Source organism: Antechinus flavipes, chromosome 5, assembly GCF_016432865.1.
Source record: "Antechinus flavipes isolate AdamAnt ecotype Samford, QLD, Australia chromosome 5, AdamAnt_v2, whole genome shotgun sequence".
Taxonomy (NCBI): Eukaryota; Metazoa; Chordata; class Mammalia; order Dasyuromorphia; family Dasyuridae; genus Antechinus; species Antechinus flavipes.
Window position 1 is genome coordinate 184,230,854 of NC_067402.1, and position 22,473 is coordinate 184,253,326.

General features: G+C 34.7%; 2 protein-coding genes across 4 annotated transcripts in view; one reads left to right on the forward strand and one right to left on the reverse strand.

Moving 5' to 3' along the window:
* ARHGDIB (Rho GDP dissociation inhibitor beta) overlaps positions 1 to 22,473 on the forward strand; it is a 73,268-nt gene that overhangs the window by 5,466 nt on the left and 45,329 nt on the right. The window contains exon 1 of one of the 3 annotated variants that reach the window (XM_052000752.1): positions 5,919 to 6,003. The exons of 1 other annotated variant lie outside the window; for it this stretch is intronic. The gene's annotated coding sequence lies outside the window, so the exon portion shown is untranslated. Of the gene's footprint in view, positions 1 to 5,918; positions 6,004 to 22,473 lie in introns of those variants that run through there. One more of the 3 variants, XM_052000751.1, reaches the window with a different exon arrangement.
* PDE6H (phosphodiesterase 6H) lies at positions 689 to 21,620 on the reverse strand. The gene is made up of 4 exons (XM_052000755.1): positions 18,579 to 21,620; positions 4,865 to 5,044; positions 4,118 to 4,158; positions 689 to 1,154 (listed from the first exon to the last, which is right to left on the reverse strand). The coding sequence occupies exons 2-4, from the start codon at positions 4,996 to 4,998 to the stop codon at positions 1,078 to 1,080; spliced, it is 252 nt and encodes an 83-aa protein (XP_051856715.1). The 5' UTR covers positions 4,999 to 5,044; positions 18,579 to 21,620; the 3' UTR covers positions 689 to 1,077.

Here is a 22,473-nt window from a genome sequence, read left to right on the forward strand (position 1 = left end):
CTCAGTTTCCTCATCTATAAAATGAGGGGGTTACACTAGATAACATCATGTAATTATCCTATTAATATTACAAATTCAGAATTAATATTGAAAATCTATTTCATAAGCAGAAGAAATCCTTGGAAAGTAAAAATTCACTTTAGTTACTGCTTTTATCCTGAAAACATAAGGTTTATTATAAGATCCTTAAAAGTTATTTTCCATGATGATCCTCTCTGTATCCCATGCCCAGAATTTTGTGAAGATCTCAAAACCTTTTAATTTCTTATATTCTTACACTACTGATTTGAAAAATGACGTGGAGAAATATTGCTAACCCAACACAAAACCAGCAGCAAGGCTTGAATTTTCGTAATTGGTGTGGAAATATAAATGTTTGGTGATATCATTCAATATAACTTCATCATGGTGAGGAAGGCAAGCTATCATTTTTTATCAGTGTGTAAAATATAATGCTTTTTAAACTGCTGTCAGACATCTACATTCTTAGGCAGATTCTTATCTATTTTACAGTGTTCTCAGAAATGCCTTCCTATTGAAAGTTTCCTACAGAAGAACACAAAAAAGTCAAGAAGCAAAGGAATAAACAATATAAGAGCAATGTCACAATTGTCCCACTGGACCAAATATAGGCTCAATATGTGAACTATATGGATAAAGGGAGAAGATAGATGTGAACTTAGGTGATTTATTGGTTTTGGGTGCATAATTCTGTTCTGTAACTGCTCTATATCTTTGCCTTGGATGCTTTTCCTCTGATTTGGGTCAAGTGTTTGTGTGCCACATTTTATACAACTTTATCTGTTCATTTGAAGTAAATCAAAGTCTCTCAAGAGGAAGGCTTACTACTTTAAGAGTCAAGCTATTTTGAAAACAGAAAGTTTGACACCAAAGGGAATGTTCACTTCCTTAATCCTTACATGTAACTGATATTTGAAGTGCCTGTTCTTTGGGAGAGTCTAAGAAGATAATGCTCTAAAATAGCTAAGCCTCTGGACACATCACATATTGGTATGGTCACACATAAACATCCGAGGTACTGGAATTGTTGGGGACAGTGAAAGCTACTTTCTTGATTTAGATGATTCCAAACTGGGCCAGCTCATGTAATTCCAGGTGGCTGAAGGCTTCCCAGGGACAAATGACTGTGATATCTATAAGAAAGGAGAAAAGCATATAAATTCATTCTTTTCCACAGACTTAGAAGCTTGTGTGTCCTTCTTCAGGAAAGTTGTTTCACGTGGAGTGATATCTCCATAGTTTCACCTCATCTTTCCCCCAGACACTTATATTAGTCAGAATGTCATCATAGTTCCCAAATACCCTTTATAATAGCAAAATAAAGTCAACGTCATACACAATCATGTCAGAACCACAAGTCTACTCTGATTCATAAAGACATGTCTATCTGTCTAGGAAGCTGTTTGCATAAATATTAAACAGAAAAAAGTACACTGGAGCTGGAGTTAGAAGACCTGAGTTCCAGTCCTGATTTTGCTGGGTAATATTATTAGCTATAATTTGGCTCTTTCAGTTACTGGCCATTACACAAGCACGTGCATTAGTTTTTTTTTTTTTAATATGAAGATAATAATGCTCATATATTCTACCTCACCAGCTGCTTACAAGGAAAGTGTTATATATGTGCCAAGAATCATTATTTTCACCTTATCATAATGATTACAAATGAATCTTGCTTCTTCTCCAAGAGGTTGCAAGGATGCTATGAAGATGTGGTTTTTCCCATTCCAAAGCAGTACCTTAGCTGAATGAAGATTAGCTCTCCTCTTATTTCCTAATAATATGGATGGATTTTGAGCACAATGCTTTTAACTCAATAAATTTGAAGTGACAACTACAGATTTATTTTGAAATTCACTATCAGGAACATAGATCTGAAAAAATTTTAAGAAACCACATGATCTAACTCCTCGATCTTTAGGGTTCATGTACTTCCAAGAGGTCTATGTATAGATTCCAGAGGCTTCATGAGCTTGGATGGGAAAAATATTACAACTCTAACTAAAAAATAGCATTCACTTATTTAAAAACATTATTTTGAGAAGAGGGCCTCAGGCTTCGTCAGACTTAAGAGAATCAAGGTAGTACCTCCATTAATAGTTGGGATCAATTAAATCTGAGAAAAGTTTTTTTATTAAAGCTTTTTAACATTCAAAACATATGTATGGATAATTTTTTAACAATGATCCTTACAAAACGTTATGTTTTAATTTTTCCCCCTTCCCCTTACTCCCTCTCCCAGATAGCAAGTAATCCATTATATGTTAAACATGATAAAATATATGTTAAATCCAATAGTACACATATTTATACAATTATCTTGCTGCACAAGAAAAATCAAATCAAAAAGAAAAAAAATGAGAAAGAAAACAAAATACAAGCAAAAAACACCAAAAAGAATGAAAATGCTATGTAGTGATCCACATTCAGTTCCCACAGTCCTCTCTGTGGGTGTGGATGGCTCTCTTCATCACAAGATCATTGGAACTGGTCTGGATCATCTCATTGTTGAAAAGAGCCATGTCTATCAGACTTGATCATCATATAATCTTGCTGTTACCATATATAATGATCTCCTGGTTTTGCTCATTTCACTAAGCATCAGTTCATGTAAGTCTTTCCAGTTCTTTTTGAAACCATTCTACTGATCATTTCTTACAGAACAATAATATTCCATAATTCATATACAATAATTTATTCAGCTGTCCTCCAACAGATAAGCCTCACACTCAGTTTCCAATTCCTTGCCACTATAAAAAGGGCTGCCCCAAATATTTTTGCACATGTGGGTCCCTCTCCCTCTTTTAAGATCTCTTTGGGATATAAATGAACCCCAATATAAATAAATCCCAATAAACTTTGGGATATTTGGGATATAATTTTAAAAATATAAATAAAATCTGAAAAAGGTTAGAAATTTCACTTCCTCGAGGTTATTGAGCTCCATGACAGATTAGGAATTTATATCCTAATGCATATTTCTACTATATGGATAGCAAAGTAAAAATATAGATAAGAACCCCAAAGTGAGTTATTTTTCTGGCAGACACCTTGTCCTCTTATAAGAATAATGAACAGAGGACTGCCAAACTAGTCTTGAAAAAGGCTTAAAAAATTATTTGCAATTCCCAATGTAAAGAATTGAGAGGAGGCAAGCTAGGTGATACAGTAATTAGACCACCAGTACTGGAATCAGAAAAACTTCTGTTCAAACCTGGTCTCAGACTCTTATTAGTTATGGGTCCTTGGACAAGTTATTTAAACTCTATCTTCTTCAGTTTCCTCATCTGTAAAGTGGGAATAATAATAGCATTTACCTTACAGGAATGTTTATGAGAATCAAACAAGATAATCCATATAAAGCTACTTGCAAATCTTGGGGGGAAGTAGTTGTTTTATTTGTTTTGATGAGGCAATTGGGGTTAAGTGACTTGCCCAGGGTCACAAAGTTAGGAAATATTAATTGTCTGAGGCTGTTTTTGAACTCAGGTCCTCCTGACTTCAGGGGCTGATTATCCACTGTGCCATCTAGGTATCCCTGCTATTTGCAAATCTTAAACCATGTTAAGCTATTTGCATATCTTGCTACATAAATATTATTATCATTATTTTTTAGGGGAATCAGAAATGCAATAATGTCATTCTCCTGATCATGTGTAGTATTATCTCCATTTTTCAGATGAGGAACTTGATAAACAGCTAATAAATCAGAACTAGGATGTATTACTATAAAAATTTTTATTACTAATAATAATTTACATTTATATAGCACTTTAAGATTTGCAAAGCACCTTATATATTAATTTATTTAATTTAACATTGATTTGGATGTAGGTGTCCTGATTCAAAGTGCAATCTGATACATCCTGCTGACTCTGATAAGCAACTGATTGCAAAATGCAAACATATGAATGCTTGCTCTTATAAATACAAAGGTTTTTTTTTTTTCGATACCTTATAGGTAATAAGAGAAAAATGCTTATATTTCTTTTAAACTTCTAGCTATCTTCACTTTTAAAAGCATCTGTCTTCTTGAAAATATAAGAATTGATAGCTGTTTAATGGAACTCACATAAAAATATCTCATTACACCCACCTGTTCCAAGGCCCTCCATGCCTGGGATGTCATCTCCAAATCTATAAAGTTAGAAGGAAAAAAAGGGAAGGATATATTAGCTGAGATCAAAGGAAGAGGATCCTGGATTGATTCATTTAGGATTTCTCTTGATTGAAAGGAAAAGGGAGAGAAAGGACAGGAATGTTCATTTTTCCCCCTCTCACACTTATATAAAGTAGATCTTTTGATTTGTACATTGTTCACAGCATCTCCTGGATCAAGAACAAAACAAAAGAAGCTCAAACAAGTATTAGCCAATATGTGCTATTGGGAAAGATGTCAAAACTGAAATATCACTTAGAACATCTATGAACTATAACAGTAAAGACTACTCTCATTGTTCCTCAGTGAGAGACTTCAGTACAAGCTTTGCTCCATCAAAAAAGAGAGAGAGAGATTTAGAATTAAAAATTGGGACAGCTGTGGCCAGGAGATGAACAGGAAACAAAGTGAGCTCATGAAAAGGAAGCTCATGGCCCTAGAAGCTAAAAGGGAATGGTCTCATGCTTAGAGACCTTCAGGCAAAACTTGAAATAAAAGTAAAAGAAGGAAAAATGAAGGGATTGTGGATGAAAAAAAAAAGAAATTCCTAAGTGTGGCCTGAATATTCAGTGAATATTCACTGAGCATTTGGGGAATTAATTTTCAAACCAACGTGATTTAGTACAAATAACCATGAGAGAAGGTGATAATACTGTCTTCCACCTTGGATTCAGTTAGTCTTACCCTTTTACACCTTTCTTAGGAGGCTTGCTCTTGAATTGTCGAGTTTGTCTCTGCTTGAATTTAGGGGGTCCTTTGCGGGGAGTGGCGGGAGCCTGCTCTGTGGTTGGGGGGGCCAATGTGGTGTTGTCACTCATTTTCAAGTTCCTGAAGGTGGATTGGTTTCCTTTCAAGTACCTTAGCCTACAAGACAATCACAGACAATGAAGTGAGAAACTCAAAAGAGTTTCTTAAAGCCTCAATATGCCATTACTGAGAATAGAACAAGAAAATATTTTAGGAATTTTCATGGGAAGTTGGGTGAAGTTACTACATTTTCAATAAGAAGAACTTTTAGAGTTTGGGTCTAATAGAGTTGTATTAAAATAGCAAACCAAAAAATTCTTGTAGTAGAGGAAATTCGTAGGGTAGAAGGTAGACTGAAAATACAGGTATTTGGGAATGCAGGAAGTTAAGAAATTTGGAACATTCCAGTGAATTGTTCTTATCACCTATAACCATAATTCAATTCTGAAATCAGCCCTCTAAAAGGAAGGAAGGAAACAAGTATTTATTAAATGCCCAGTACATTCCAGGCAGTGTGCTTTACAAGAATTGTCTCATATGATCCTCAGGACAACCCTGAGAAGTAGGTGCTGTTATTACCCTCACTTTAGGATGGAATAAAAGTTAAGCGATTTGTACAGGATCACACATCTATTAAGTGTCTGAGACCAGATTTGATTAGGGTCTTCTTAGCTCTTGTCCCAGCACTCTATCCACTGTGCCTATAGGAGAAAAAATAGTAACCTGATATTAAAAGGGACCTGATAATAAAAAGGAGTGTTAACCTCCTGCTTAGGAGAGGATAAGCTTTTATTCTGCCCAGAGCCATACTAAAGATTCTCAGTTCACATTTCCTAGGTATTTTCATTTCTTGTAAGTATATAAAAATAGCTAGGACGGCCTTCTCACAATTGAGAAAAGCAAATGTTGAAATGAACATTAAAACAAAGGAAACTGTTCGTATAATGAGGTCAGTTGCTAGGAAACAAGAACTCTGCTATTCTGCCTGCTCCCTAGTTCCCCATCACTTAGTGTGACCAGAATTCCCCTGATAAAAAAGATTTTGGGCAGCCTTGATCCCCTCTTATAGGAATCAGGTAAATAAATCCTTTTCTTCTTCTTCTTCTTCCCCTTTCAATTTCCTGACTGATATCCTATAGTGTACATTTTTTGCTTCTTTCTGATTGCTTTTTTAACCTACTTTGACCTATTTACACTAAGATGCCTACGTATATTTTTCCTTGCCTCTCTTTCAATCTTACTTAAAAGACCCTCTTCTAAATTTTCCCCTGTAGTCTACATCTTTGTTTTCTTAATACCTTTTGAATCAAATTGAAAATCTTCTTCACCTTTAAGGTATTTATCCTTTATCTTCTATTTAAAAATTTAAAAACCTTAAGTTCAAATGCAAACTTTCTAATTTTATAAATATATGCATGCAAAAATCTCAGGATTAGAACCAAGGATTGGAAATTTGTTGCTGAAATAGCAATGATGGGAAACTTGGAGACGTATTCACTTCATCTTAGAATTTGTGCTAGAGGAAAAGAAATGCAGTAAGGCAGCTGGTGATGCTATGGATAGAATACTGGGCATGGTATCAGGAAATCTTGAGTTCAGATAAAGCTGTGTGACTCTAGACAAGTCACCTAAACTCTATTTTAACTTCTGTTCATTGTGGCTTCCTCAACTGTAAAATAAGGTTAACGATGGCACATACTTCTTAGATTTTTATAAAGATAAAATGAGAAAATATTTGTTAAAAAAAAAAAAAAGACAGCCTAGTATATGGCTCATAGTAGGTGCTATTTAAATATTTCTTTCTTTCTCCTTTTCTTCCCCTCATGCACCGAGCTCTATGTATATCTGGAGAACAGCCTTCAAAGGTTTCAGAGGAAAGATAGGAGGGGTCCTATAAACTAAAACTCTAGGGAAATCAGTATAGAAAATTCTAAATATGAATATTTTTTAAAAATAAAAGTTGATTGCTATCCTTTGTTTTTACATTATCTGTATTTCCAAATGTCCCCAATCTCCTCCCGTCTCTCCCTCCCACACCAGATATTCATTATAATAAAATAGGAATAAAGGAAAGGAAAGAAAAGTTTTTTTTTAAAATACTATGCAAAAATCAAAAAAGTCTAATGTCATATGAAATCTCCCACAACAATGCATCCTCCTTCCCTCAGTCACTTCTACTAAGGAATATATAGAGAGGTAGCACCTCAAATTTAAGGGGAAATTCTGAATAATGAAAGAAATGTTTTCAATGAGGATGGAAAAAAAGGAGGGTGGGTTAAAAGAGTGTGGTATACATACACTGGGAATTGATCAAACAATTTGGGTATTTTTGTGTTTTTTGTTTGAAATCATGTACAGAACATAGAAGTAGAGGCAATAATGGAGGATGAATTCATGAGGGAAGCATGGCTCTATCAGAATAGAATCAAAGGTCCTAAAAGAGCCATGTAATAGAGGGGCTAAAGGATCAAGCCATGAAGAAAGGAAAGGAGATATTTCAAACCAATGCTGAGGTCTGGGACAAATCCTCCTGGTAAGAAGAAGAATGAGAGGTGAGTAGCAGCAAGAGAAAGAGCCATGACATAAAATAGATCACCTGGACTTGGCCTTTCATTTGTACTAAACCCACACTTAGATTAGATTAGCTAAAGAGAGAAATTTATGAGACCCCAAATTGAAATCAGACCATGTAAACCTAAAGTTGGGCTTCTGGATCATGGATGCCAATAATTATCATAGATGTAAGGGTTATTATATGCCTTTAAAAAGAATATTTTGCTTTTTCTTTTATAATGAACTTAATTATTAACAAACATTTCAATAGACAAAGAAGTGAAAAGAATTATATATGAAATATCAACTTCAATTATGTGGCTTTTCTTTTTATAAAAATACTTTAAGTATATTCTGAATTTAACCAGGTAGTTAATAAATTTCTGTGTCTCTTTATAAATTATCTTTCCATATATATTTATATACATATTTATTTAATGGTTTTTTTTATGCTTTTTCCTCTGTCACTATCCCCTAATTCAACTCTCCCTCTGTTACCCCTCCCATACAATATACTTTCTAGCAGCTTTTTCTTTTATAGAATTCACTTATAAATCTATATACCCTGGAGATTTTTTCTTAGGCAGTTCATTGGTAGTTTGTTCAATTTCTTTTTCTAAAAGGGGATTATTTAAATATTTTTATTTCCTCTTCCTATTAATCTAGATAATTCATATTTTTGTAAATATCCATTTTACTTAGATTGTCAGATTTATTGGCATGACTTGGGCAAAGCAAATATTGAACTAATTGATAATATGTGTGTCAATCACATTATCAATATGTACATCCCTGGAAAGTATACTACCAAGGTATGTGAACATATGCACAGCATTCAAAACTTCACCATTTGCTGTAATCAATGGTTACACATTTAGATGTATGATACTGGCTGATAGAGTACCTGTGTTTTTTTGTTGTGAATTGTTAGGTCAAAATTAATACAAGTGGCAGAGAATCAATCCATATTTTTTAATTTCCTCTTTATTGGTGGTAAATTTATTCTTTTCATTTTTGATATTGGAAATTTGGTTTTCTTTCTTTTTTTAATCAAACAAACCAAAGGGTTATCTATTTTATTGGTGTTTTCATAAAGCTAGCTTAGTTTTATTTATTAGTTCAATAATTTTGTTACTTAAATTTTTATTAATCTCTCCTTTGATTTTCAGAATTTCTAATTTGGTATTTAATTTGGGAGTTTTAATTTGTTCTTGTTCTAGCTTCTTTAATTGCATTCCCATTTCCTTGATGTGCTCTTTTTCTATTTTATTCATATAAGCATTTAGAGCTACAAAATTCCCTAAATACTGCTTTGGCTGAATCCATAAATTTTGGCATATTGGCTGATTATTGTCAATCTCTATTATGAAGTTACTGATTGTTTCTAGGATTTGCTGTTTGATCCATTCATTATTTAGAATTAACTTATTTAGTTTCCAATAATTTTAAATCTATGTTTCAATGATCTTTTATTACATGTATTTTTATTGCATCACAGTCTGAAAAGGATGCAATTAATATTTCTGCCTTTCTTCATTTGATCATAGGATTTTTATGCCCTTATAGTCACTTTTTGTATGGGTATCATACACTACTGAGAAAAATTATATTCCTTTTTATCCCCATTCAGTTTTCTTCAAAGATCTATCATATCCAACTTTTCTAAAATTGTTGATTTTATTGCACCAGAATTTTTAGAAGCTTGATTTAACATTGTTTCCAAGGGAAACTGGGGAGTTCTCAGAGAGGGAGGTTAAGATCCCCTATTAGTTTTTGCTATTTCTTTCTATAATTCACTTTTCCTCTAAGAATTTGAATGCTATATCACTTAGTACATATATGTTTAGTATTGATATTACTTCATTATCTATGTGCCTTTTAGCCTTTTCCTTCCTTGTCTCTTTTAGTTAGATCTGTTTCTGCTTTTGCTTTGTCTAAGATCAGGATTGCTATCCCTGCTTTTTTTTTTTTTTTTTTTTTTTTTTTTACTTCAGCTGAAACATAATAGATTCTACTCTATTCTTTTACCTTTCCTTTTTGTGTATTTCTCTGCTTCTACAACATAAGTGGAATTTTTTTTTGAGCCATTCTGCTATTCATTTTCATTTTATGGGAGAAATCATCCCATGCACATTCAGTTATGATTACTGTGTATTTTCTTCCACCCTATTTTTCCCCATTTATACTCTTCATTCTTCTTTCAGCCTGTCACTCCTCAGCAATGTTTCACTTCTGACTACCACCTCTCCCAAGGTACTTTCCCTTCTATCAGTCCCCCTCTCCTTTCTCTTTTCCCCTCCTATTTTTCCTACAGGGTAAGAAAGATTTCTATATCCAACTGAGCCAAATTTTTGAGCCAAATCTGTTGAAACCAAAATTCAAACAATATTCACCCCTCCCTTCTTTCCCTGTATTATAATAGATATTTCATGCCTCTTTATGTGAAACAATTGATCCCATTCTGCCTTCTTCTCTGCTCTTCTCCTAGTACAATCCTTTTTAATGATTTTTTTAAATCATCACATCAAAGTCAGCTTATGTGTGTACACTCTGTCTTAAGTATACACCTTCTAACTTCCCTAATAGAGATACAGTTTAAGTTACAAGTATTGTCTTCCTATTTAGGGATACAAACTTTAACCTTATTCCATTTCAGAGGGTTTTGTCCTTTTGTTTACCTTTTTATGCTCCTTTTGAGTCGCATCTGAAGATCAAATTTTCTGTTCGTCTCTGGCCTTTTTAATAGCAAAGTTTGAGAATTTCCATTTACATTTAATGTTCATCTTTTTCTCTAAAAGACTGGTCGATTTTGCTGAATAATTGATTATTAGTTTTAATGCAACTTCTTTTGCTTTCTGTAATACCATATTCCAAGCCTCCCAATTCTTTAAAGTAGAAGCTGCTAAGTCTTGTTTATTACTAACTGTGGCTCCTTGATATTTGAATTGTTTCTTTCTGATTGCATGCATTTTTTTCTCTTTGACTTGATAACTCTGGAATTTGGCTACAATATTCCTTGGAGTCTTCATTTGGGTATATCTTTCAGAAAATGATTGATGCAGTCTTTCAATGACTATTTTGCCTTCTCACTCTAGGATATTAGGGCAAGTTTTCTTGCTTGAAAAATGTTATTCAGGGTTTTTTTTTAACCATAACTTTCAGGTAGTCCAAAAATTCTTAAATTTTCTCTCCTGGTTCTATTTTCCAAGTAATTTGTTTTTTCCATTGGTATAAAATACCAATGAGGTATTTTATATTTTCATTTTTTGGATGTTGACTGATACTTCATGTCTTAATAGAATCATTAGCTTCCACTTTCCCAATTCTAATTTCTAAGAAATTATTTACTTCAGTTAGCTTTTGTACCTTCTTTTCCATTAGGCCAATTCTACTTTTAAAGAAATTATTCTTTCCAGTCAATTTTTGTGCTTTCTTTTCAAAACTGTTGGCTCTTTTTTTCAAAATTTTTTTTGCATAATTCTCATTTCTTTTCCCAATTTTTATTCTACCTTTCTTTCTTGATTTTTAAATTCCTTTTTGAACTCTTCCAAGAGGATATTTTAGACTTGAGTCTAGTTCATATTCCCTTTTGAGGCTTTGCAGATAGGTATTTTGACACTTCTGATTTTGTGCTTGATCTTCCCTTTTGCCATAGTAGCTTTCTTTGGGCTCTTTTTGTTTTTGCTCATTTTTTAAAAGCTGTTCCAAGCTTTTTTCACTGGGGGCCAGGGACCTGGTCACTGGCTTTCTGCATTGGGGTTTTAGGGATTGGTACCTTGCTTACTGTATTAGAGGTCTCCCAACTCACACCTGTTACGGCCTAGATTCCAGGCCTGGTACATTTCTTTCTGAAAAGCTGGCCTGCTATTAGATCCAGAACCAGGGAGCCTTGGCTGTTCATCAGTGCCATAGAAAAGCCTCCCACTAGCTTGCTTGAACACTGCCTATACTGGACTGCTGTCCCCATTTGCCCAAGTGAAACAGACTTTTCCTGAAGTTCTTCTAAGTTATTCTGGACTGGAAAATTGTTGCATCCTGTCTTTTTGTTGATTTTGTTGCATCAGAATTTTTAGAGGCTTGATTTAACATTGTTTCCAAGGGAAACTGGGGAGAGTTCAGGCAACTTCCTGGCTTCTCCCTGCCACCTGGGTTCTACCCCTTCCACTTCTTCTGTTTTATATTTTTGAAGGCATTACTCTATTTTTTGGTGTGTTCTTAATTTTGTTAGCATATAATTTTGCATAATATTGAATGTTATCTTCCCCCTTAGTCTGTAAGCTTCTCTAGGGAGCAGATGAGGTATAGCCTCCTGCTTAGCACAGTGCCTGGAACAAAGTAATCATCTTATTGGTGATTATGGCCTTAATGTTCCTCCTAGTTGTCGGGGCTTCCTTCCCCTTCATATTCTCTCATGCATATTTATATCTTTGCAGTCTGTATCCTTTGGAAGGATATATCCCACACTACCTTGCATAGGAGATGTGTTTAATCATGTCTGGATTTGAGTAGCAAAGAAGGGATAGGATTGCTGCTCAGAATAAATAGGACAGTGATAAATGACAGTGGAAAAAAGGAACTTTTTTTGCTTTTTTTTCTTGGAGTGGAAAAGGGAGAATAAAAATGACTAACAGAGAATTGAAACACAAACCAAATAAGGGAACACCTAGTTTTCTTTGTTGAATTCAAATCACCAAATCATAATGAGATCACATCTTAAAACACCTGGTAGTTGAGGTATCTGATTTTGTCAATGATCTTTGAAAATCAGTGAAGAATGGCAGCTGGGCAGCACAATGGATAAAGCACTGGGTTTGGAATCAGGAAGACATCAACAGCATTAGTTCAAATCAGACATTAGTTGAATGACCCTGGACAAGTCACTTAATCCTTTTTGTCTCAGTTTCAGCATCTGAAAAAATGAGCTATAGTAGGAAATGGCAAACCATTCCAGTGTCTTTGTCAAGAAAACCCCAAGTGGGGTCATGAAGAATCAGAGATGATCGAAAAATGACTGAATTGAACTGGAGGATGGCAGAGATGCAATGGGCCTAGAAAAGGGCAAATACTGTCTGGAGCTTCATAGAAGAAAGAAGCTAAAATTTCTAAACTATAAGCCAGTGACTTGACTTTGATTCATGGACAAATTCTACAATTCATTACTATTTCTTTTCCCAAGTCAACAAACATTTATTAAGTATTTACTATGAGATAGGCACTGTGATAAGTGCCGAGCAAGGGAGAGGGAAGGTATATGGTAGAAATATTTCTACCATATAAACAAGACAGTCCTTGCCATCAGGAAGCTAATGGGGAAGACAAGAAAATTTGAGGGATGGGGAGAAAGTACTTGATTTTGGGCATAGTGGTGAAATTTAGAAAATAAGATATAAAACCAGGGAAAGACTGAGGTATGTCAAACCTAGGACATGTCTCAAATGGAAGTTACAGGAAGAACTTAGCAGTGGGAGAAAAGTGGTGCAAAAAGACAGGGAATATTCCACAGAGACAGAGGGAACTTCTAGAGTGAGAAGGCAGCTGAGGTATTATACTAAAATTTTGGAATCAGAAGGGCAGTCAGGCAAAAAATGATGTAAAAAAGGATGTATTATTAAAGGGAGAGTTAGCTAAAATTTAGAAAAGGAAGCAGTGATCAAGAACATCCAACATGGCTTCATCAAGAAGAAGCTATATCACACCAATCACAGTTTAGTTTTGATCAGAAGAATACTATAAATCTAATTTGTCTAGATTATAATATAATATGTTATATTATCATATATGTCATAATATATTATGATGTCTCTTCTTATCCTTGTTGACAAGCTTGTAAAAGAAATATGAGCTACTCTAGATGGTAATGCTGTTTAGGGGATTCAGAGCTTTGAATGAATAATCAGATCCAGTGAATAGTCATGAGTGATTCAACCAGACCTTAAAAAAGACTTTAAAAAAAGTAAAATGCCTAAGGGATTTGCCCTGGGCTCTGAACTGTTGAACATTTTTGACCAATTATTAGGATATAATATAACAAATTTACAGATAACAATAATGATAGCTAACATTTATTTATATAGTACTTACTATATGTGCCAGGCACTGTGCTGAATGCTTTACAAATATTATCTCATTTCATCTTCACAACAACTCAGGGAGATAGATGCTACTATTATCCCAATTTTATAGATGAGAAAAACTAAGGCAAAAGATCACACAAGTAGTAGTTTCAGAGGCCAGATTTTAACTCAGGTGTTGAATCAGGCCCAATCCTCCTTCCACTCAGATGACACAAAACTTACTGGATGAAAGAGTTCAGATTCAAGAAAATTCCAGCACCTAAAATATTAGTTCAACTATAGATGGTATTATTTTTTTTCCCTTTTGGTTCAGACACATAATTTCATGAGTATGATGAATTCCTGGAATTTTCCCTTTACCAATGCAGATCAGCAACCATTCTGCAATTGATGGTCTGGTTGTCTGGATTGTGATGCAAAGTACTATCCACATCCAGAGAGAGAACTATAAAGACTGAATGTGGATCAAAGCATGCCATTTTCACCTTTTTGTTGTTGTTTGTTTTCTTATTTTTTCCTTTCTTGTGTTTTTTCCAACTTGATCTGACTTTTTTTTTTTTGCACAGCATAATGAATATGGAAATATGTTTAAAAGAATTGCAGATATTTAACCTATATTGGATTGCATGCTGTCTTGAGGAAAGGGTTGTGGGAGGAGAGGGAGAAAAATTTGGAATACAAAGTTTGCAAAGATGAATGTTGAGAGCTATCTTTGTATGTATTTGGAAAAATAAATAAAATTAAAATCACTGAACAATTTTATCTGCTGTACAAAATAAAGTGTGAGGGGGGAAGAGTTGTCTGCTCACTGAGAAGTTGTGTCCTGCCCACAATCACACAGGCAGTGTATGTTTAGGGTAGGATATGAACACAGGTTTTTTTCCAACTCTGGTTGGCTCTGTCTTTCAAAATAATTTAATAGGGGCAACTATAAGGTCTTATACTTGGGCAAAACTTTATGCTAAAGGAAAAAACCACAAATGAGATAGAATTTAATCTTTAAAATCTCTAAATTTAATAGATTACAAACTACATTTTGGTTCATGCTGTCATGGATGTAGCAGTTAAATAAGCTCTTAACCTACAATAAGAAAGGAAAAATGTTTAGAACTAGGGAGACAATAAGAGTAGTTTTTCTGTCTCTGTCCTGGACAATACATATCAGTTATGTTCAGTTCCAAGAAGTACACTTTAAAAAGGAAAATGATCAACATTATATCATCCAAAGCAGAGTAATAAAAATGCATCTGAAAGTTATGCATTATGGCAATTACTTGAATGGACTGAGGATGTTTAAGATGGCAAAGAGAAGACTTAGGCGGGACATGACAGCTGTCCTGTCTTGTCACAAATCCTGTCCTATATAAGAGATTCTATATTTGTTCTATTTGGCTCCAGAGGGAAAATATTCTATTTCTTTATCTTCACAGAGAACTGCTTCCCCTAAACAAAACAGCATTCAAGAAAATCTTCTTCATCTTCTTCTCTAATACATCACATTACTTATCTTTGTTTTGTATTATTACACTCAGATTCTCTCTGCTATCATCCTTAAGTAACCTATTCTCACCTAATATTCAGTCCATCAAATTTATCAACCAATACAGATCATGGTGGCTATTGCATAATGATCACTGAATCATCTTCCCTCTTTTTTCAAATATTCTTTATCTTCCTTACTGCTAACCCTTATTCTAGTGGACTTGAACATCCATATTGTTCCCACACTCCAACATCCTAGTTTCTCAGCTTCTTAATTCCTGTAACTTACTCTCCAATCCATCTTGGCCATCCCAGAGACATGCATCTTGATCTCAAATCTTGCTCTCTCACCTCCATATATTCTACTTCCATCGCAAAAAAAATGCATATTCCTTTATCTGATCATGATCCATCATTCTAGCTCTTTATGTCTTATCCCCCCATAGCCACTTTTTCATCATTATGGCTTCCAATTCTTCCACTCCTCAATACATTTGTTCCCAGGGCATTAGATCTCTTCTAACTTCACTTTCCTTCCTTTCAAGCTTTGATCCTATGACTAATCAATTCAATTCTCTATTTTCAAACTTTTTGATATCTTGTCCTGTTCAAGACTTGTCAAAACTTTTTTCTGGATTATTCTCACTTTATACCTCCTCTACTTCCCCTCATGTAGAATTGCAACCAAGTCTACTGAGACAATAACAAATTTGTTATTTACCCTCAACTGGGCCATTGGTAATTTGCAGCAAGGCAATCCTTTTACTTCTCTCTAGTCTATTCCCCCAAATAAAATTCATTGTTTTTGCCCCCAAACTCATCCCTCTATCAAACTTTTCTATTTCTTATTATGCCATTATTGTGTCATTATTGCTATTGTGTTAAGGACACCACCATTCCAGTCTCCCAGGGTCAAAAAATTGCTGCTATCTTCAATTCTTCATTCTCACATATACAGTGAGCTACCAGATCTTGCCATTTCTCTCTTTGCAATATCTCTCACTCCTTCACTTCTCACTACTTAGGCAATCACCACCTTAGTACAAGTCTCACTGCCTCCTATCTCTCCTGATTCCAAACCATCTTCCACAGAACTTCCAAAGTGATATTTCTTAAGAACAGATCTAGCTATATCATTCTCCTATTCAGTAAGTTTCATAATTCCACAACCTTATTCGAGTGTTTAGTTGCAGGCAGAGGCCTTACATTTGTAATTATTAAAGTATTTGAAAGATGTTGGGAATATGGGAAAATGGAAAAAGGGTCAGTAGTTGTGGAATGTGTGCATTTTGGAAATGCATTTGTTGGAATAGGTAATAAGACACAGTAAGTATTAACATTGGTGCCAGAGGGCTTATTGTATAGCTTCTTTCCTTTTATGGTAAATGCAGGTTGTGTAGGAGTGTGAGAAGAGAAAGGGTTTTGACCTGATTATTAGTATTACTGCAAATAGCACACAATATATACTAGTATAGAATGAGCAAAATGAATGATGGAAAATAATATTCTGTCTAGTATCTCTGTCGAGTATCCCTGAATCACAGAACTTGAAACCTTCTCTGAATTCTATTTCTAAAGGAAAGTATTTCATGGAGAAGCACTGAGCAATCAAACTCAGCTCCAAATGATGGCTCACAAGACTGGATACTTCTTATACCTCAACCTTTTTTACAAAGAATTCCTGGCTCTATCACTCCATCCCCAAGAAAAAGAATTGTAAAACTACAGATTAGCTTTCATAAATTCACCAGGGAATAAGCCCATTTGTTGCTTTGGTGAAAATCCAGAAAGTCACCAGGCAAAACTCTTCCCTCCAGCAGTTCTGATGACAGAATAAATGAGAGCATGAAAAACAGCAGTGGGTAGCATAGGGCACCTTTGTGATAATACTCCTCAGGAACAATACCTATAATAAGGCCATGGCTTGAACTTATCTCCACTCTAACAATAGTGCAAAAAAAATTTAGGAACTCAGAGTTCTTTGGGGTAACCTTGGTTTTAATTCCTTCAACCCTTTCAAAGTAGTAGGGAATACTCTATCTCCTTAGAGTTCTGACATATGGGGAAACACCTAACAGACTGGGCAGCCTATACTACTTTGGTAACTCCAGGAGACTCTATACTGTTCAAGGAAGCTATGGGACAAGATCTGAATCCTTCTTAATAATCCTTCTTAATTATTTATACAGAGTGCCACTGCTAAGGGGCCCTATATAATTAGATGCATAAAGACCTGGAGCAATTGTTACAAGTCCCAGGCATGTAATTATCAACTTTCCATTATCGATTCAAAAAGATAGTTTCTACTTTCTTTTTCTTCTCTAAATTCCATTTCTCTTTACACTCCAAGCAGTGACCACCGTGCTTAGGGTTGGTTGGTTTGTTTTTTTTACCTTTATAATTATACTACCCCATTTTCTTGTATTTTTTATTTGCCACAGAATTTGGATGATAAACCAATTGGATAAATAATTTGCTGTCTTGTCTCTTTCATAAGGCAATGGCAAAACTGCACTTGATAGAATCTCAGGAACAGAACCAAGTTAATCTTTGAATCCTCTCTCAAGGGATAGTCAAGCAATTCCTTAATCCATTGATGTCAAATTTAAACTCTGATCCTCTTTGGAAAATCTTTCTTCAAGGAAGAGTACATGTGCAATGTAATCTTCCCTACCTTAGAATGCAGACCTATCAGCCAGGGAAATCAGGGAAAGGTATGACATCTTAGTCATGCATGCTTCCATGGTCATGCTTTAAAAAAATCACCTCAGAAGCATCTTTATAGCTTCTGGAGCAGAGCACTGGGTAAGAAGCATCAGAATTGGTAAAAATCATTCAGAAAGAAATGTGATAACTATGCTTCTAGCCACTTAACCAGATTTTCCCATAAAGCCACAAGAGTTCTCTATTGCTTGCTTTAAATAATGATTACCTGTGATCTTGATTCCTCTTTCATTTTCTGAAGAAAAAAATTAGATATATAAAAAAAATAAAGTATGGCAAAGGGAAGATCTCAGTCCAGAATCAATACATATTCAACTAAAAAGAATTATGTTTTGACAACCACAATTGAGAGGAAGACATTTCAATAAAATTTTAGCATGGCGTAAAGACAAGGAACAGTTCCCGTACAATTCTGATAGTCCTGGATCCCAGGTTCTACTCCCTATGCATAAATGCAGAGGCAGATTTAATCCTTTCTCAATAAAGAAAAGATCTATATAACAGAAAACTGAACGTGGGTTGGGCATATATTTGAAATTACTATGATATAAAAACAAAAGATCACAAAAATATTAAAAGGAACCAAAACTACAAAAATAAAATTTTCTCATTATAAAGCAGTAAAAAGCAGAATCATGGTTTGAGATATACAATATAGAGCATATTTTCTTAATATAAAAAATATAATACAAAAATTTTAAAGTCCCATTTTTCATACATTAACCATTTCTTTACAAGTTTTTAAAGTCAATTTCCTTTTCACTTCCTCCTCCACTGCTCAGGAACACTCCAGGGCCCTATTCCTGAGAGATACTCACAGTGTTGAATGATGTTCCTAGAAGTCATCTGATTGCCTCCTTTCTCCAGAATGAGAAAGGACTATTTGGGTCCTGCTTCATCCCCCTGAAATACCTTTATGCTGTTGCCTAATCTTTACATCATGGGCTCAGAGTCTTGAGGTCAGCTGGTAAGAAGACTGAAGGAGTAGAATACTAATTCAACCTGAAATATGTTTAGAGGATTACTGCTAATACTCTTGTCAAACTCGAGACTTCTCTCCCTGTAAGTGATTACTTGTTTATTCCACATAAGAAAATGAAAATATCACCATTGGTTCATTGGTAATTAAGGTCAGATTTTGTTCAAGAGTCCTCTGTTCTTCCCTTCTTTCACCCAAGTGGTCTGGGGAAAGAGATCTGGAGAGAGCATCCATCCTCTGACAGCCAAAGCCTCTAGGCACATAGACAAGGACAATAAGGAAAATAGGATTTCTCCCATTCCTCTCAACTTAACAAACATGTATCAAGCTCCTATTATGATCTAGATACTAATCGATAAGTTTATTTTGTAAACCTATATCTCACAGCCAAAAGCACTCCCTCCTAACATATAGATAACAAAAATAACCAAAAAAAAAAGAAAAGAAAAGAAAAAGAATGGGGAGATAAGCTTCAGAATGAGAACCCTATGAGAACTGGTAAATAATTAACTTAGATTTGTTTACTAATTATTGTTGACTCCTACAAAACTCAAGAGATTATGGAAAAGGGGCCAAAGATCTTTTAGATTCTAAGGCTTGTTATATAAGACTAAAGTACTTCCAACTGACAAACACTAGTTTTATTTGAACAGCATTTATACTTTTATAAGTGCTTTTAAATGATTATCTCATTTGATTCTCACAATGATTTCATGAATCATAATAATACTAGAGTCAATCTGTAATTGAAATCAAGCAAGCCTTACTTTTCCCTTCACACACAGAGAAATAAGTGTTAAGAAGTGAAATTCTATGCATGTTTGTGTACTACAGAGAGGGCCTGTAATGATGGGAAATACATGAATACAGGTGCTTGAGAAAAGGATAAACTGAAGTCACAACAAAGTCTTAAACAAAGCAAGTGACTGGGGTGACAAGGAACCACATTTGGGTAGATTAAGAAGGAAAAAAGAGGGATGGACAGAGAGACAGGAAACAGAAAGAGAAAGAGACAAACAGAGCCATGTAGCAGGGAATTTTAAATTTCAAAACTGTATTTTGTCCCAGAGGTAATGGGGAGCCACCAATCTTCTTAATTATAGCAGTTATAAGAGTTAGCCTTTATGTGGAGATTTAGGGTTTTACAAAGTACTTTAAATATGTTATATCATTAATATTTGCAACAGCCCTCAGAGATAGGTGCTATTAATATCTCCATTTTATAAATGAGAAATTTCAGACTGTGATTTGCCCAGGGAACACAGCAAGTAAATGTATAAAACAGGATTTTAACTCAGTTCTTTCTGACTACAAGTGCAACACTAATTGCACTAAACAATTTTTATATACATGTATGTATGTGTATATGTGTATACACATATATATGTATACACACATATATAATGGGTTCAAAAATATTGTATTTGAGATGCCTATGAGATGTCCAAAAGAATATTATTCATCAGCCAGCTGGAAATGAAGGATTAGAGTTGAAGCAAGAGAAAGAAATACTGGACATGTAAATATAGGAGTCATCTATATGGGAACTGATGACAATATCAAGAGAAAGCACCGAAAGAAAAGGAGATTTTCTGAATCCTTTGGCACAAAATAGAACCTTGTAGTAATCATGAACAGGAACTAGAATGTGATTGCTATACTTGATGGGATAAATAAGAATCTTGTCCCTGCTAGTAACCCAGTGTCTAAATGGGCCATAGAAAGGGGAACTGACAGAAGGCTTTTGTTGAATTTAAGTGAAATTTAAGTAGGTTTTTGTTGCAGTGGGCCCTCCCCGAATTCCCACTGCTACTTCCTGAGGCAAGCAGGGAGGGGCACTGATTATCTTGTCATTAAGTGTGCCCTTTGTTCCTTTGATTTAATGAGCTTTTGTGGAATGCCTTGCTTTGACAAAATTATTATGACTTCATAGTTACCCTATCTAATCAGAAGGCCAAGTTATGATGTCAACCCCTCAGGTTATTTTTCCTCATATAAAAGAACCTACTGGTACCCTACTTCTTCCTTTATTTTAGGATAATAATTCCTTTTAGGATTAGCCCTGCTTACTAAATTTCACAATGGCTAGTTCATTAGGAACTTAGCCTGCCTTACTATGGTGCCTCTCACCTTGTTAGTGGTTTAAACTCCCTTTTGGAAATTAGCCTGCTGCCAGAATAATAAAATCTTTGCCTCTTGATTTGGCCATGGTCTCAGTTTACAAATTCTTTTGAGACATCTCATGACACTGGCCTGAAATCCCAACATATTTGGAGGCCCAACCCCTACTCTCCAACATTTGATGGGTCATACTGAGAGAATCCTGGAACTTTAATATATTTCTGCGCACCTCACCCCATATCCCATCACACCTATAAAGGAAATTAAGAAAGATCAATCTTTGTGGAAAGAGAATCTCTGAGCAGTGTCGGAAGATTACCATGAAAAGAATATCCTGAAGGAGGATTGGTCAAAAGGTGTCAAATATTACAGCCAGGGAAGGATGAGGATTGATTTCAGGGTCTACATTCTTCTTGCCAGAAAGGAAAACATCATTAACTAGCTAAAGGAGGGAAGTCAGTTGGGGTCAGGAATTAAGTTATTAGCACTTTAGCTGTCTTGGAAGCTGCTTAGGCAGGTGGTGAATCTGTAATCTTTTACTGATGTTTCAGAAAAGACAACACCAACAATTCCTAAAATATCAGGGAAAAGAAAATCAGCAATATGCTTTTTTTCCAGATCTTGAACTCTCACTGAACTGAGAATTTTCTCACTAAGAATAGTTTTCACTGAACTGTTCAAATTTAGTAGTGCAAAATGGAGCTCACAGAGGATCATCAAATGGAAAATATCTGGAGGAAATAAGTGATAAATTATTGTGTGGTCCCAAAAAAAAAAAAAAAAAAAAGGAGAAACTATGTCTCCCTCCTTTCTTTTCAGTGGAGGAGTAGAACTCTGTATATACTGTCAGGTTCAGGTAATTTGTTGACTAGTTTTCTTGAATTGATATTTTTTTCTTTCCTCCTTTTGGTCTTTGTTTCAAGGGTTGCTCTTAGAAGAAAGGAAAAGAGAGAGCATGCTTAGAAATGAAGGTGATAAAAAATATTATCAATATAAAAAAAGTTAATGTAATGTGTTAAAATATTTAAGTTGTTTTCTGTCTTGTTTCTTCCTCTCTTTAGCTCACTCTCACCTCTACCATATTGAATCATAGGGAAGAAATGGTAATACAAACGTATGTGTTGAATATTTAAGTGATACATATCTCCATGCTGGCAGATCTATTCACATCTGTAAGCAAAACTTTAATAGGCAATGCATAAATATCCTTAATGTTTAAAATACTATTTAAAAGTGTACAGATATGGAGGATGGTGACATCATCTCTAACTTTTTTCTCTTTTAGAGCTGATAAGCTAATCTTCCCTTTTTGCTTCCTCCTTATCTAGTAAAAAAAAAAAAAATGTCAATTATAGAAAGGCAAGAAAGGAAGGTTTGAGGAGGGCAAGGAAGAGAGAATGTAGAAATAATGTTCTTTCTGGGAGAGATACAGAAAGAAGACCCACATTGTTTGGCCAAAAGCCAGGTTTGGCAGTGATTTTATTTGTTTTTGGTAGCTCTCAGCTGGTTTCATGTTCATATTCTACCACCCTGCATTTCCTTGGCATATAAATTCTAATGCAGTTATAGCTAATTTAAATAGTTATGCCTCCATGTGGTAGAGGGAGTTTCCA